The sequence below is a fragment of the Urocitellus parryii genome, chromosome 1 (assembly GCF_045843805.1).
Source record: "Urocitellus parryii isolate mUroPar1 chromosome 1, mUroPar1.hap1, whole genome shotgun sequence".
Lineage (NCBI taxonomy): Eukaryota > Metazoa > Chordata > Mammalia > Rodentia > Sciuridae > Urocitellus > Urocitellus parryii.
The window spans coordinates 21,089,630-21,104,546 of record NC_135531.1 but is presented as its reverse complement, the minus strand read 5'-3'; the positions used below and the strand labels follow the sequence as shown (position 1 = coordinate 21,104,546).

Here is a 14,917-nt window from a genome sequence, read left to right as displayed (position 1 = left end):
TCAGTTTTCATTTATCCTTTAATTTTAATGTATAGTTTTGCTGAATGTAGAATTCTTGGTTAGCAGTCTTTCCTTTTTAGCACTTTGAACATGGCATGCCCCTCCTGTCTTCTTGCCTCCCAAGTGTATGACAAGAAGTCAGCTGTTCATTTTATTTAGAATCCCTTGTATGTGGTGACTTGTTTTTCTCTTGCTGCTTGATTATTGTGTAAGCATAGATCCCTTTGAGACTAACCTGCTTGGAGTTCATTGAGTTTCTTGAACGTGTAGATACATGTTTTGCATCAAATGTGTAAAGACTTTTGGCCCTAATTTCTAAAAATATTCTTTCTGCTTTTTTATCTCTTCTATTGCCTTTTGGGATTCCCATAATATGTATGGTAGTGTTTGATAATATCCCATAGGTCTTTGAGGCTTTGTTCATTTGTTAAACTTTTTGTGTTAGAATGGTTTTAGATTTATAGAAAAATTGTGAGAGAATTCCCAGATCATTATATCTAGCTTACACTATTAGCATTTTAGTTTGGTATAGTGCATTCATTACAATCAATACAACCATATAGATACATTTCTATCAAATAAAGTTTGTATAGCACTGAAAGTTCCTTCAATTTTACCTAAAGTATTTTTGTTCCATTATTCCATCTAGTTTACCAAATTATGTTTAATAGACATGTCTGTCTCCTTAGGCTCTGCTTGGTTGTGATACTTTCTCAGATTTTCTTTGGATTTGATGATCTTAATAATTTTGAAGTACACTAGTCAAGATTTTGTAGCTTGTCCCCTACCTGGAATTTGTCTGATGTTTTTCTCATGATAGAGTGAATTTATGTGTTTTGAAGTTCTGCTCAATTTTCTTCATTCTTTTCCCTTATTGTTCTTCCCCCAAATAATTTCAGTTGACCTATTAGTTTTCTGATTCTTTCTCCTACCCAGTGAAATCTGCTGTTCAACTCTTCTCATGAACATAGTATTATTAAATTTCAGAATTTCACTTGATTCTTATTTTTACAATTTCTAGGTTTTATTGATATTCTCTTTTGTTGAGACATTCTTCTCATGCTTTTAACTTTTTTTTTGAAAAAAAAAATGGTTTCCTCTGGGGTTTGAACATATTTATAATAGTCTACTGAAGGTCTTTGTCCTGGGCTTCCTCAGGAAGTTTCTGCTGATTCCCTTTATTCATATTAATTGTACTGTAATATGGCAACTTAGATGATTATACCTCCTTGGGTTTATCTGTTATTGCTGCTTCTGCTTTTGGTTTGCCTAAAGACCTATAAAGTCAGTATTCCTTGTTTTATACAGTGACTGAATTCACTGCTTGATTAACTTGTCAGTCACCTAATGAAGAGGGATGTCTTTAAACATCTTGAGCCAATCGTGGTTCTTTGCTGAGAGACTGTGACTGTGTTGAGGCAGGCTTTCCGTGCTTTGGCAGTTCACAGAACTGCATTAGCCTTTACTTCCTTCTTGCACAATACCTCAAGGGATGTGAGGGACTGGACCTCCTCCTGACACTTTCCATTCATGTATTCCTTAGTTGTAGTTACCTTCGTGGTAGGCCTCCAAGGAGCCATGTCTATATTGTGATATTCTGGGAAAAAGAATCCCTGATACTTTCACTCTGGAGGTGAGTTATTCTTTTACACCTCCAGATAATGCAAGATTAGTTGCTCTGGTAAGGATTTTATGATACAGGAGAAGCCATAAAGTGCAAATGTAATTTCATGCCAAACAAACCTCTCTGTGAGTATCCTAGCTGATATCTTAGGTTTCAGGGTACTAAGTAACGTTCTAATCTGTACCTTCATCTCACCTCACACATCTCTCCTTCAAGAGAAAGGCTTTTAAGTTCCTCACAATTAGCCCCAGCTGCCTCCTCTGCCTGACCTCTCAGCCCTATGTACCTTCTTGTCCTATGTTTGCTGTTCCTCTGGTCTATACATGTGTCATGTTTGTTCTTCCTTTTACCTTTGTTGTCCTTGCAGTCCCACTATGAGAAACTCTAATTCATCCTTAGGATCAACTAAAAATTCACACCTTCTTTATCCACCCCGGCAGATCTGTTTTCCTATTTTTCTTTGCTCTTAAACAATTTGGACATTTCTCTCCTTGTCACATTACGTCATGAATATTTTTGAGTGACTGCCACAAAAAAAAAAAAATGGCCCCACAAACATTTTACAAATAGCTGAAGGAAGGTTTGCTCTTCAGCTGGATTATAAAGATACTGAAGTTGCAGATTGTGTTTATTTTTGTGTACTTCAAGCATTGTCGCTGGCTCATAGATGATCCACAATTCTTTTTACCTAGTGAATAAATAATTTTTATAAAAAAGTATGCTTGTTGAGAGAAGTTAAAGGACCATACTGAGCAGCCAGATCACTTGTGCAGTATTTTAGAGATACCAGTGGACCCTCCATACCCACATTCTGCATCTGTGGATTAAACCAATTGTGGGTTGAAGATATTTTTTAAAAAATGAAAGAAAGAAAATCACACTGGTTCTGAACATGCACAGTCCCTTTTATCCCCTTGTCATTATTCTTTTTTACAGTATAACAACTGTTTACATAGAACTTATGTGGTACTGGGTATTGCAAGTAATCTAGAGATGATTTAAATTATAGGAGAGAATGTGTCAGGATCATATGCAAATGCTGTGCTATTTTACAGGAAACTAAGGATTTTGACATCGGCTGGGAGTCCTTTTAACCAGTGCCCTATACATACTGTTCTAAATTGGTTCTTGTTGGCAGGGTCACAAAGAGGTTTTGTACGAAATAAGAAATAAGAAACAGGATTCCTGTCAGGATTGACAATTGTGAAGATGCAGGTCTTGGTGAACAGGGAAATCTTTGTACAAAGGACACAGATCTCCTTTTTGTGTAGAGCAGTCTTACACTAGGGACAAGGCTTGGCAAGTTGAGAATGGAACGGATCTCACACTCTTGCCCCATGTTTGGATAGGTGTCCTGTGTAACTAACTTCAAATGAAGCAGCCCTGCTGGTTCTTGAAGGACTTCCACTTCCACCAAAAATCACTTCTTTCTTGAATCTGTGAAGCATATGTTACATATGTTACATATGTTAACAAACAAATATCATCCATTTTCAGTTCTTGGAGCAACTCACTTTTTTCCAGGGTGCATGGTCTTTTCAATAAGGCAAGGATGAGTAAATCCATGACATGACTTTCATAAGAGTGTAACAGGTGTGGAATAGGATCTTTTTCCTGAAAGTCTATTTTTAAGGCAACTCTAGTGCTAGGGCCTATGACATGAGCATCATGTCTAATATTTTTAATTTCCTTCATCTAAAATGAAAACCCTAAGCTATATGCAAGTAATAACTTGCAGCTGTTTGTCTGAGAAATAACTAAGAATAACTCATCTGACTCTAAAAGATTTTGCTGCTTTAGAATATTTTTTCTTGCAAAAAAATGTTCCAAAAGGGCAAATAATGGGCAAATTAGTTAAAAGAAAAAGAAATAAAGAAGAAAGAATCTTTTGGGGGAGGACAGCTTCTACTTATCTTGCAAAAAGGTCATATCTCTCACCAGTTGGCAGGAAGGAGAGGAGTGGTAGTCCCTTGACAAATAAGGACTGCAAGTAGAAAGCAAGACTTTCCCAGACCAATTCCTTATTCCCTCAGAGGCCATCCTTTACATCATACGCTCTGTCTCCAGAGCAAAAATGTCCCAGGGGTTTCCCTGCACTCAAGAACACTCTTTATCCTGTTATGTAAATCACACATTTGAACAAACATGGACTACCACTAAAATACACAAAAGTTATGTTCCCCAAATTTAGATTGGATGGAAATTTGGAATATTCATAAAAGCTTCCATGGAGAAATATTGTAATGCTTGGATACCTTGCCAGTTCATAAAAGCTATTTTAAAACCTATTTTCAGGTTTATACTGCATTCTGGGAGCCACATAATATAAGTGAGGGAAAGGCAGAGGGTGTTCTTTTTTTTTGGATGAAGGGCTAAGCTTTGCCAAACTTTGGAAATGGGTAATGTTTACTTATGTATTTTCCCTACTGAACTATGGTGCCCCAACCTTTGCAGCCCACAATTATGACCCAGAACAAAACTCTGACAGATGACTCAGTCCCTACCTTTCTAAATTACATATGGGTGAGGCACCTTGGACTCTATAGGAAGTTTTTTTTTTTTTAATACTCATTCAAATATATAGCAACACTTTCTGTTCCGAGCTACCATTTTTCGTGGGAAATAGGTTGTTTGACTTACATTCAAGTAGACTTGGTATATTTTTTCCCATTAAAAATTGTTACCCAAATATTATCAGAAATCAGCCCAGTGGCTAAAATTAATTGTTTGTATCCAATTTGATCATAAAGAGAAACATCTGGCCATCTGCCACCCCACTGATCTTCAGAGTGGATTGGCCGATCTGGCTGACTAGGTGGGTGAGGCCTTCCTGCCTCACCACTGCATGTGTATCCCTCCTGGAGCCACAGTCTGGGAGAAGACAACCTGTGGGGGACAGTTTCCTGCCAGAACCTCCAACAAACTCTTAAGAGACACGAGAGTTGAAAATGCATTTGATGTATCTTACCCTCTGACTGTCATCAACTTAAAAGCTCATTAACCTAGCTCACTTGAGACCTCTTTTAAAATACTTACCTCAGTTTATTTCTACTTGTTGGTTTATCTGTTTTTTTTTTTTTTCACTGTGAACTTCTGAAGGCCAGTGACCACATCCTATTTATCTGTATAACACTTCAATAAATATTTAAAGTTTTGTTAAATTTAATAAGCAAACCAATCCCTAGCACGTAATGGATACTTTTTTAAAAGGTTGTTAATTGAAAGAGTAGATTACTAAATAAAAGTTTAACGGATTTCATCTAAAATGTGAGGCTCATGTGATAATAAGTCATTCAAAAATAAATGTAGCTTCTAGTCAAAGTCTTTTCAATTTACAAAGTAGTAATATAAGTTGTATAGTGGAAATACATGATTAATTAGATTGCCTAGCTAATATTACTTAAATATTATTGATATTGCCTAGGAGGATCATTGTTTGAATTGGTATTGACACAGGACTATTTTTAGACTCTTAACAAAAATATAATTTAAAGAATTAGATATTTAGATTGTAATTTTTTTCTTCTAAGTTAAAAATAATTTTTAAAATTCTAGTTAAATTTTTCTGTGTAGAAGAAATCATTTGGTTGTCTGTTTCTGTATTGACTTTCTATTTAAAAAATCCTATTGTAATATTTAAATTAAAAATTTGTAAAATCTAGGAATTTTAGAAACTAAGGAGAAATAAATGGGGAATTTCAGGTATGTATGGCTAGTAAAAAAATCAGTGTATTTTCATTATTGAGGGATTCTATAGAGAAATGATACATTTAAAAGAATATGTGATAATTCATAATACAGTATCATGACCATATGTCTAGTATTTGTTTTTAACTCAGTGCTGGTATCTAATTATGTAAAATATTTTTAACTTCCAGAATTTCAACTGCCAGGCTTAATAATTTTTCCCGCTTGGAGCCAACACTTCACCTTCTGGGTGTTCAATTTGATCAGAATGTGGCCCACAGCATCATCACAGAAAAACCTGGGGCAGCAACGAAGCTTTTATATCAATTGTACATTGCTCTTCAGAAAAAGAAGAAAAGTGAACGGACTGCAGTAGAAATGCAATCAATGCAGCCCCTGGGGTGTTTCAGGCTTCAAAACGTGAAAAGTGAGGCTTTCCGAGAGGTAGGTACATAAAGAGACCCAATAGGCATGTTGCAATGTAAAACTTGGTCAAGAAAACTGACAGTGACCAGTGACATTATATTCTCAAAGAAGCTGCACTGGGTATATATGTCTCTATGTGTGTTACTGGCCATATTTCAGGTTTATTTATGTTAATATTTTGGACTTATTTATCCACTTTGATATATCCCTCTCTCCTGTCCACATTGCTACTAGTTTATCAAATTCTCTTCCTGTTCCCTTCTTGCGCCTGCTCTTCTCTTCCACTTCTCCCCCTCTTACACCACTCAGATCTCCTTTTAGCTATTGCAGCTGTCTACTAACATATTTCCTGAGCTTCAGGCTTTCTGCCAGAGGCTAATCCACTGCTAGATGAATCTCCCCTAAATTCTAGTCTCACTGGGTTCTTCCTTGGCTCAGAAATTTTCAATTTTACATATATCCTAACTCTAATTTAGACTGGCCTTCAAAATAATTCATCAAAGAGCTGTCTCTTTGGTGCTATTGTCAACCAATGTTTCTAACTTTATTTCTTCACCATCCTCCACATAAAGTTTTTACTTCTTCTATGCTGATTGACAGAGTATTCTTGAATGACTTGGGTATTCCTGCTCCTCTTTCCCTTCCACCCAAAGTCACCTTTTCCATCTCTTTTCCCTCTGAACTTCCCTGTCCCATCTCTTCTGTTCAGCTTCCCATTACACAAAGATCCTTCCTTTGAAACTTCGGGGGCACAGGTAATTCTCACTGTGGGTGTTAAGTTCCCAATGCTGTTATTGTTGGCTAACTGTTCTTTATCTGCTTATATGACCACAAGGTTTTTAATACCTCAGATTCAAGGAATACACTCTAGAACAGTGTATTGGAAAATTCTCAAATTTTGACATTGGAAAATTCCCTAATTGTGTTTTAATAAATTGATACAACTTTTTAGTTGACAATTCTCTCCAGTTCCTATGCTATTTCCTTATGGTGAGTAAAGTCCATTACCTTTCCAAGCCTCTGGATTAATGGTGAGTGTTGCACTGATGCAAAGCACTAAATATATGTGGAGATAATTAAATTTTAAAATTTAATTTATGAAGCAAAAATGACATAATAGATATGATGGCCACCTCCATTTTCTATCTTACATTTTAAATGGACATCCTTATACTGCTGCAAAATGAACTCATGGATGAACTAGAAATTAAATGAGGCTTAAACCAAATAATTCAGGATTATATCCTTCCTCCTTTGCTTACTTCAAGCTTGTTCACATTAAGCCACTCCCTGAAAAACACTAACTTCAATTTCCCAACTGTAAAAACAAGGATGATTCTCTCTACCTGCTTTAGCATTCGGCTTTTGTGTAGCTTCAAAAAGATAATATACAATAAACTTAGAGCAGTTGGCACAAGTGTTGGAAGAATTGCTATAGACGAGGACAAACAAGAGCCCATTAAGCTCAATGTTTGTCAGGGTTGACTTCCAGAGTGTTTTACTCAGCTTTTTCATCACTGTGGCCAAAGGATCTGTTAAGAACAACACAGAAGAGGAAGTGTATCTGGGGCTCATGGTTTCATAGGTCTCAGTCCCTAGATGGTCAGCTCCATATTTGTGTCTGAGGTGAGGCAGAATATCATGGCAAAGGGCATGGCAGAGGACAGCAGCTCAGGACATGGCAACAAGGAAGAAGAGAGAGACCTTTGCTCACTAGGAACAAAATATAAACCCGAAAGGCATGCCCCCAGTGACCTACTTCCTCCAACCACACCTTACCTGCAGTACTTACTGCCCAGTTAATCTGTATCAGTGGACTAATGCTGGGATTAGGTTAAGGCTCTCATAACCCAATCCTATCACCTCTGAACTTCCTTGCATTGTCTTACACATAAGCGTTTTGGGGGGCAACTTATATCTAAACCATAACACAAAGTCAATCATTTGTTCATTAAACAGATATTCATACCAGACACAAGTAAACAACAAGGGAAAGTCCACAACCCTTTTATACTTTACATTTTAAGGACAGAAAAATATTTCCATGGAGAGGTATAGATTGCAGTCATTTGAGGAAGAAGCTGGAGATGAGGAAGAAGAGAGCATGGATTATTCTTTCAAGAAATGTAGAAGTACAGGAAATGGGAAAATAAAAATGGTAGCTCAAGGCAAGTGTGAGATTATATTTAATGGATATAGAAACTGGGCCAACTTGCCCATTGACAAAAGGAGTCAGTGGCCAGAGATGGACAAGGACCAAATGGAAAGAGGTCCTCTGGGGAAGAAAAGAGGAATAGACCATCAGTGGTTTGTGTAGAGGAGAAATGAGCTTAGGCAAGAAGTAGAGCTGTCTCTTTGATGCCAGTTGGCAGAGATGCATGTGCCCATTAGATAAAATTAGTAATGACGAAAATGTAATGAATGTACATAGTGATGTGCAAGTCTTGTTCCAAGTGCTTTATGTACATTTTCTCGCTTCACAACAGCCGTATGAAATAGGTACTTTTTTCATTCCCATTTTACAAATGATGAAGCTGGTGCACAAAGGGGTTGGTTAACTTATCTAATCAGGCAGCCAGTGGGCGCTAAAACTGAAACTCAAGTTTGGGAAGTTTTTAATGTTTCTTTATTATTTGCTAGGAAGTTACTTAAGTAAGGGGAAGAATCTGTCTTCTTATATTATCTCTTATAATTTGAAATTAGTTTTATAAAATCATTTTTGTGAAAATGTATTTTTAAATATATAAATACCATTCACTGAAAATTAAACTCAGGCAAAAATTTAAGTATAGAAGTATATATGAACTAGACATGATGGAGCATGCCTGTAATGCCACCAAATCAGGAGGTCAAGGTCAGCCTCAGCAACTTAGTGAGGCCTTGTCTTAAAAAAAGGGGGGGGTATACAGTGTATAAGAATGGGAGAATATAGCTGAGTGGGTTAAAAAAAAAAAAAGGACCCTGGGTTCTATCCCCAATACCAAAAAGAAAAAAAAATAAAAGCATATATGAGGTTCTTTGGTAAAGAGCTATTAAAATCATAACTTTTTATAGTCTTAGATCAGTTAAAGATCTGATTGATTGACATGGTAAATCAATTTAACTATCAACAAGGGCAATTCAAAGAGATTTTAGTCTGAAGACAAATTTTATATATGCTTATAATGACAATATACTTTCTATTCTTTAATAACAAAATCTTTTGAAATACTTTCTTTACTTAGAAATAAAAGCATAATACCATGTCAAATCAATCTCAATCTGATGCGGGTTACAGACATGTTTCAAGAAAAATATACACAAATGAAAGAAAAACTTGCCCAAATGCATTTGAGAACCTTGAAAGATTTCAAAAACTCAAGGAAGAACAAAGATATTTTAGTATGGAAAAGTTTTTATAGAATAATTTTTCCAGAAATTCATTAGTGCAGAGTATACTATTTGAGATTTATGCCTATTGTACAATTGCATAAGCAGTAAAATAACACAAATTGCATTTTACTGATGCATGACTTTGCCCTGCCCTCCTTTCCCCCTTCTCCTCAACCTCACTCTTGCAGTCTATCAAGTCCACTGGGGAGTGAGAACAATAACTGCTTTCTCTGTCTGCTTGGCAGAACAACTTGGTCTCTGTCATGGTGAAAGTTCCTTCAATTGCTTTAGCAATGGAGGTTTTCTACTAGTTTCCCAGATGATCAAAGGCTCATGACCTTGGTCAACCCTGAGGGAGTGAAAGTAGACATTTCCCCCTTTTTCCACTCCAGCCCTTCCCCTTTTCCCTCTAGTGGGTCAGCTCTCTGCTTGCTTCCTTTTGTAACCATCTTAAGCATCTCTTAACTCCTTCCAGCAACTTGTTTTTCTGCTTTGACTAACTCTCTACTTCTCACATTTCTTTGAAAATCTATAATGATTTGCATATTAAAAGACAAGAGAGGATAATGAGGAGCCAAATCATTGAAGACTTTTAAAGAGAATTTGAGGTAGCTGAGTGTATGGAGTATGTAAACTGGAGGCAAAGAATTACAGTTATCCCTATTATAAAATCACTTTCTAAATTATTATGCTTAAGATATATGAAATTAATATAGCTTAAATGTTGTGAGCTCTGTAGGGAAGAAGGGGAAGATGAGAGGCAAACTCTAGAAGATCTTATGCTTCTATTACATGCCTGGGAGGAAGGGCACTTGTAAAGTCTTACTTAAATTGGGACAAAGTGCTGGACTCTAGTTCATATAGGACCAGCCAGTCCAGCTTTAAAGTGCCAAGTGCAATGCAGAAAATTTCCAAAGAAAGTTGGAAAAAAGGAAATATGATGATATTCTAAAATAAATTATCTTAAAAATGATCATAAGAAGCAAATAAGTCAAAAGAGAGAACCTATGACTTCCTTAAGAAAAAGAGATAAACTTATTTAAATTAAATAATAATTCACAGTTGAGAGTGTGAAATGAGAAAAACTTAAATTATCTACAATTTTTACATTTAAAATTTTTTTTTAGTTTTTTTTTTTTGTTTTTTTAGTTGTTGATAGACCTTTATTTTGTTTATTTATATGCAGTGATAAGAATTAAACCCAGTAGCTCACACATGCTAGGCACTTGCTCAACCACTGAGCCACAGTCCCAGCCCTTAATTTTTATATTTTTAATGATAAATTATATTTTTGATTCTTGAATGTAGAAACTAATGGTCTTATGGGTTCTAATATTCTTTAGTGGTAAAGACATGGTAAGTTTCATATGTTGCCTCTTAAAATCATTTGTTTTTAAAATATTTTATCTGATTTTAAAGATTTGGGGGCTTTTAAAACTTTAAATTGCACCTTTCTTCTTAAAATAATTACTATACACTGATGAAATGATCCAATAATGACATGTAATTTGGTGTCTATTTAGTTTCTGAAGTAGCCTCTAATTCATGTTCAGGTGTGACTGGGTTTTGGGGGAGCTGTCATTTCTATTGGGTTTCCCAGGAGTCCTCATAGAGTCTGATTCCTAGCCTGAGTTTTTCCTACAGACCATATTCAGGGATGGAATTTTCACTTTCCTGGATTGTGCAGATCATGAAGCTGGACTTGGGAAACAATATAATATTCATATCTGCACCACCTTTATTATCCTTTAGTATTATCATGTGGGATGAAAATGTACATATTTGACAGATTATATTTGGGGACTTCAAAACGGTTTCAACCTTATAATTTCCAAAGTAAATCATATTGACCACTGCCTCCAAACTACACAGTTGTGATACCTAGTCTATTGGTCAATTGCTGAGTTCTAAAATTTTCAATATAGAAACTGTATGTCTGTCTATCTGTGCATGTATTACATTACCTATTATTCTGACAAACTGAAAAACTAAATTAATGTATATGGGATACTCAGCAGCGCTTAAGCAGAAGACGACAAAATGAAATAATGGCCAAAATCCAAGCAGCCATCATACAGATTCCTAAACCTACATCCAATCGTACTTTGAAAGCACTTGAGGCACAAAAAATGCTGAAAAAGAAAAAAGAGGCAGAGGTAAGTGATGATCCTTACTATTATGTTGTGTTTATCATATTTTTTTAAAAAAAGATCTTTCCCTAAAGTATTAGAGAACTGTGAAATTTTTGCTTTTCAAATTACCTCTGGCCTTGTCCCTTCTTAATCAAAATTTCTCTAGTCTATGCATATACAATCCATTTTACACTGTTATTTGTAGGTTTTATAGAGAAGTATCTTTTGGCCAGGCTTGGCAAATTCTTATTAAATGGCAGCACTGGTCTAGACTCCTTGTTCAGAAGCAATACACGCACACACGCACACACACACACACACACACACACACACATACGCACACACACACCTTTACTTTACTTATTTATTTATGTTTTTATGTGGCGCTGAAGATGGAACCCAGTGCCTCAATGTGCTAGGCAAGTGTTCTACCACTTAGCTACAGACCCAGCCCCTGTTTAGAAGCATTCTGTGGTTGCTAACAAAAGGGATCAGAATGTGTCATGACTGCCATGGGTGCAGCATACCTTATAAGATACACACACCTTATATATCATTTTTCCTCAGGATGCAGCACGATTTTGCTATGGATCCCAGGAATATTAACTGGGATCCCTATGCTATCAGTATATTTCAATTCAAGATTCCTACACTGGTGGTATTTTACTAGATCAACTTTCAATCATTACAATAGGATAAAATCTGTTTATATTTCATAGGAGATCAATACTACAATTTGATAGTAACTCTTAATTGTTGATATAATCTTGTGTGACCTAAGAAGAAAAAGAGCTACCATTTAGTGTACATCTACTATATTTTAAGATGTAGGTTAGCATTTCACATTATCTTTAATTTGTAAATAACTCTCTTAGTAGAATGTTATTTTCCCATTTTGTAGATAAGAGAACTTAAACTCTGAAAGTTGACATGTTTTACTCATGTTCACCAGTGCGGATAAAGCAGAAATTAATGGATCTCTCGATTATTCCTGAATCCAGTAATCCAACACATTTCTATTTTCCACAAAAAAAAAAAAAACAAAGTCCTTGTATTCTAAAAAATACCATGACAGAGGCTTTTTGCTGACCTCATTTTGCTATTTAACTCTCATATTTCTCTGAGTTGATCAAAGTTTATTAATAAGGATTTGTAATGCACAAGGATAAGCTGATTTTCAGAGAACGAATGAATAGTATAAATAAGGTTGCATTGATTAAGACATCCACGTCAACAATTTTTGGAGCAATATTTATATCTCTCAAATCCATGCCCTGACTCTGATAGTCTTCATTTTCATTCACTGCCCTTTGGTGTACTATTAGAATTGTGAACTAAATGATTCAGGTTAGGCAGTTTTCCTATTTTGTTAACCTAGTCTAAAAATAACAAATTGGAATTGTAAAAATGTTCTAGAATGCAAATTTTCATATCTTGGCTCCTGATAATCTTGATTAGTATGTCACTTTATAAACTTAAATGAAAATGGTAAATAAAGATTTTCAATGGTTCCAGTTAGGGCACAGAACTAATGATGATTTTTTTCTTTAAAGGATGTGGCCAATGAGATTAAGAAGTTTGAAGCATTAATAAAAAAGGATCTCCAGGCAAAAGAAAGGTGGGCTATGAGCTATTTTAATAATCACAGAACTGTATCCATAAACTTTAAATAGTTTTGAAATAGTTTATCTGGTATAACAATTCCAGGAATCTTTCACTGTGGAGTATCTTTATAAGAAGATTAAAGAAAAATGTACCATGTTTAAGTTCACACACTTTTTTTAAAACATTCACTAAAATTATTTCAAGATACTACTAAGTGAAATGTGTCACAGCAAAGCCTTCATTCAACTCAAGTTTGATTTTTCATGTTGCATCCTTAGCATTTAGCACAGGGACCAGCAATAAAGAGTTGTTGAATGATTTGTTGACTGACTGTCACAAGGACCATCAGCTTGGTGGCTTCTTGGAAAATAGTACCTCCTTAATAAATTTTATTTTCCTAAAGATAAAGATCCTGTTAACCCTTTGCTTCCTATTGAAGGTCATTGATGATGATTCATTAGAGACTACATATTTTAGAAGCAATTTGGTTTTTCTTCTGCCTTTTAAAATGAAAACTATCCAAACTCTATTCATTTATATTTTTTAGACTATGAAAGAATTCTGTTAAAAAATAAAACAGAAACAAACTACAATGTCGGCTCCATATTAGTATTTCTGAAGGAAGGAGATACAAAGTCAAATGAGGAGAAATAAGGAAAAGGGAAAGAAATAGTGGAAAGGTCAGGAGTGGAAGGAAAGTCAAGCAGAGTGGAGATACTTAAACTTTTTTTGTTTTTGTTTTTTGTACTGGGGATTGAACCCAGGGGCACTTTACCATTGAGCCAAATCCCCAGCCCTTTTTGTATTTTATTTAGAGACAGGCCTTACTAAGTTGCTGAGGGCCTCACTAAGTTGCTGAGGCTAACTTTGAATTTGCCGTCCTTCTGCCTCAGCCTTTTGAGTGGCTGGGATTACAGGTATGTGCCACTACACTTGGTTGCAGAAATTTTGGATGCCTTGATCTGATCCTCACTATCATTCATCAATAGGCCTTCTTAACATATAAAAGCAGCATAATCCAAACTGATTCATCTGTGCATTAGCCAAGAGAACCCCATTACACCCACCCTGACTTTGGTCCATGAAAAACTCTACTTATCCTCTTTTATTCATCTCACCAGTCACATGCTCTAGGGTGATAAACAGATGATGCCCATCTCAAAATACTGAAATACATATTACTTGTTGGTAAATCATTTTCCCCATACCTTCTTTGCTAGGACCCCTCAACTTCAAGAAATTTTGCAATTAGAGTTAACATGAAGCACAGCTGTGTCCTCCAAGCCCTTCCAGCATCTATTTTGATTGATTAGTGTCCTTGCCATGTCTGTTATTAAATGTCTTCAAGATCATCTCTGAACTATACAGCTACAAATATTTACCCTATTTCCTATTGCCTTTGCAACACAGCCTTACCCTAGGTCTGTATTAGTTACCTTTAGAAATCTAAAAACAACAAGGGTTAAATTAGAGAAATGTTTACTTCTCTCTCATATAACAGAAATTGTTAGGTGAGCACTACAGAATGTGTGCTGGAGCTCCAACGTCATCAAGGGCCAAAAAATCTTCCTTACTTCACTTTTTCTTCATTATCCTGTCACATTTGTGATACAAGACAGCTTTTTGGGTCTTTGGACAGTAGGCCCTCAGGAAGGAAGATAGACAAAACGTAGTACCTCCTATCTGAAATAGCTCCTTTAGAAAGCATTCCAGATGCCCCATAACATTTCTGCTTACAGCTTACTGGCTACGATTCAGTCACATGGCATATTTAGCAAAATGGGAGACTGGGAAATATAGTCTGGCTGGGGATGTTACTCCTCTGAATAAAATTTAAACTGTTTTGAGAAAAAGGGAGGGCCACAGAAGTATACAATGCAGATTCCTTCTTTACAGAAGAGCCACTGTCCTAAGCAGTCAGATATTCACCTGGGAGTTCAGAGAATGCCTTGCATCATCAAAGGTCAGAACAAAGTGGCAGTCCATGGAGCCACACTTAAAAGCACAGTCTAGTGACTTGTCATCACTGTGTTTGTTCTGTTGTCACAGAGGTGTGCCTTTCCTTACATAT

General features: G+C 35.8%; 1 protein-coding gene across 1 annotated transcript in view; it reads left to right on the top strand.

Annotated features, from left to right (window-relative positions):
* Spef2 (sperm flagellar 2) overlaps positions 1 to 14,917 on the top strand; it is a 175,395-nt gene that overhangs the window by 18,944 nt on the left and 141,534 nt on the right. Inside the window, 7 exon segments of the mRNA XM_077795544.1 lie at positions 5,503 to 5,755; positions 7,788 to 7,801; positions 8,971 to 9,065; positions 9,068 to 9,128; position 9,169; positions 11,125 to 11,265; positions 12,795 to 12,859. Coding sequence (XP_077651670.1) covers positions 5,503 to 5,755; positions 7,788 to 7,801; positions 8,971 to 9,065; positions 9,068 to 9,128; position 9,169; positions 11,125 to 11,265; positions 12,795 to 12,859 — 630 coding nt within the window.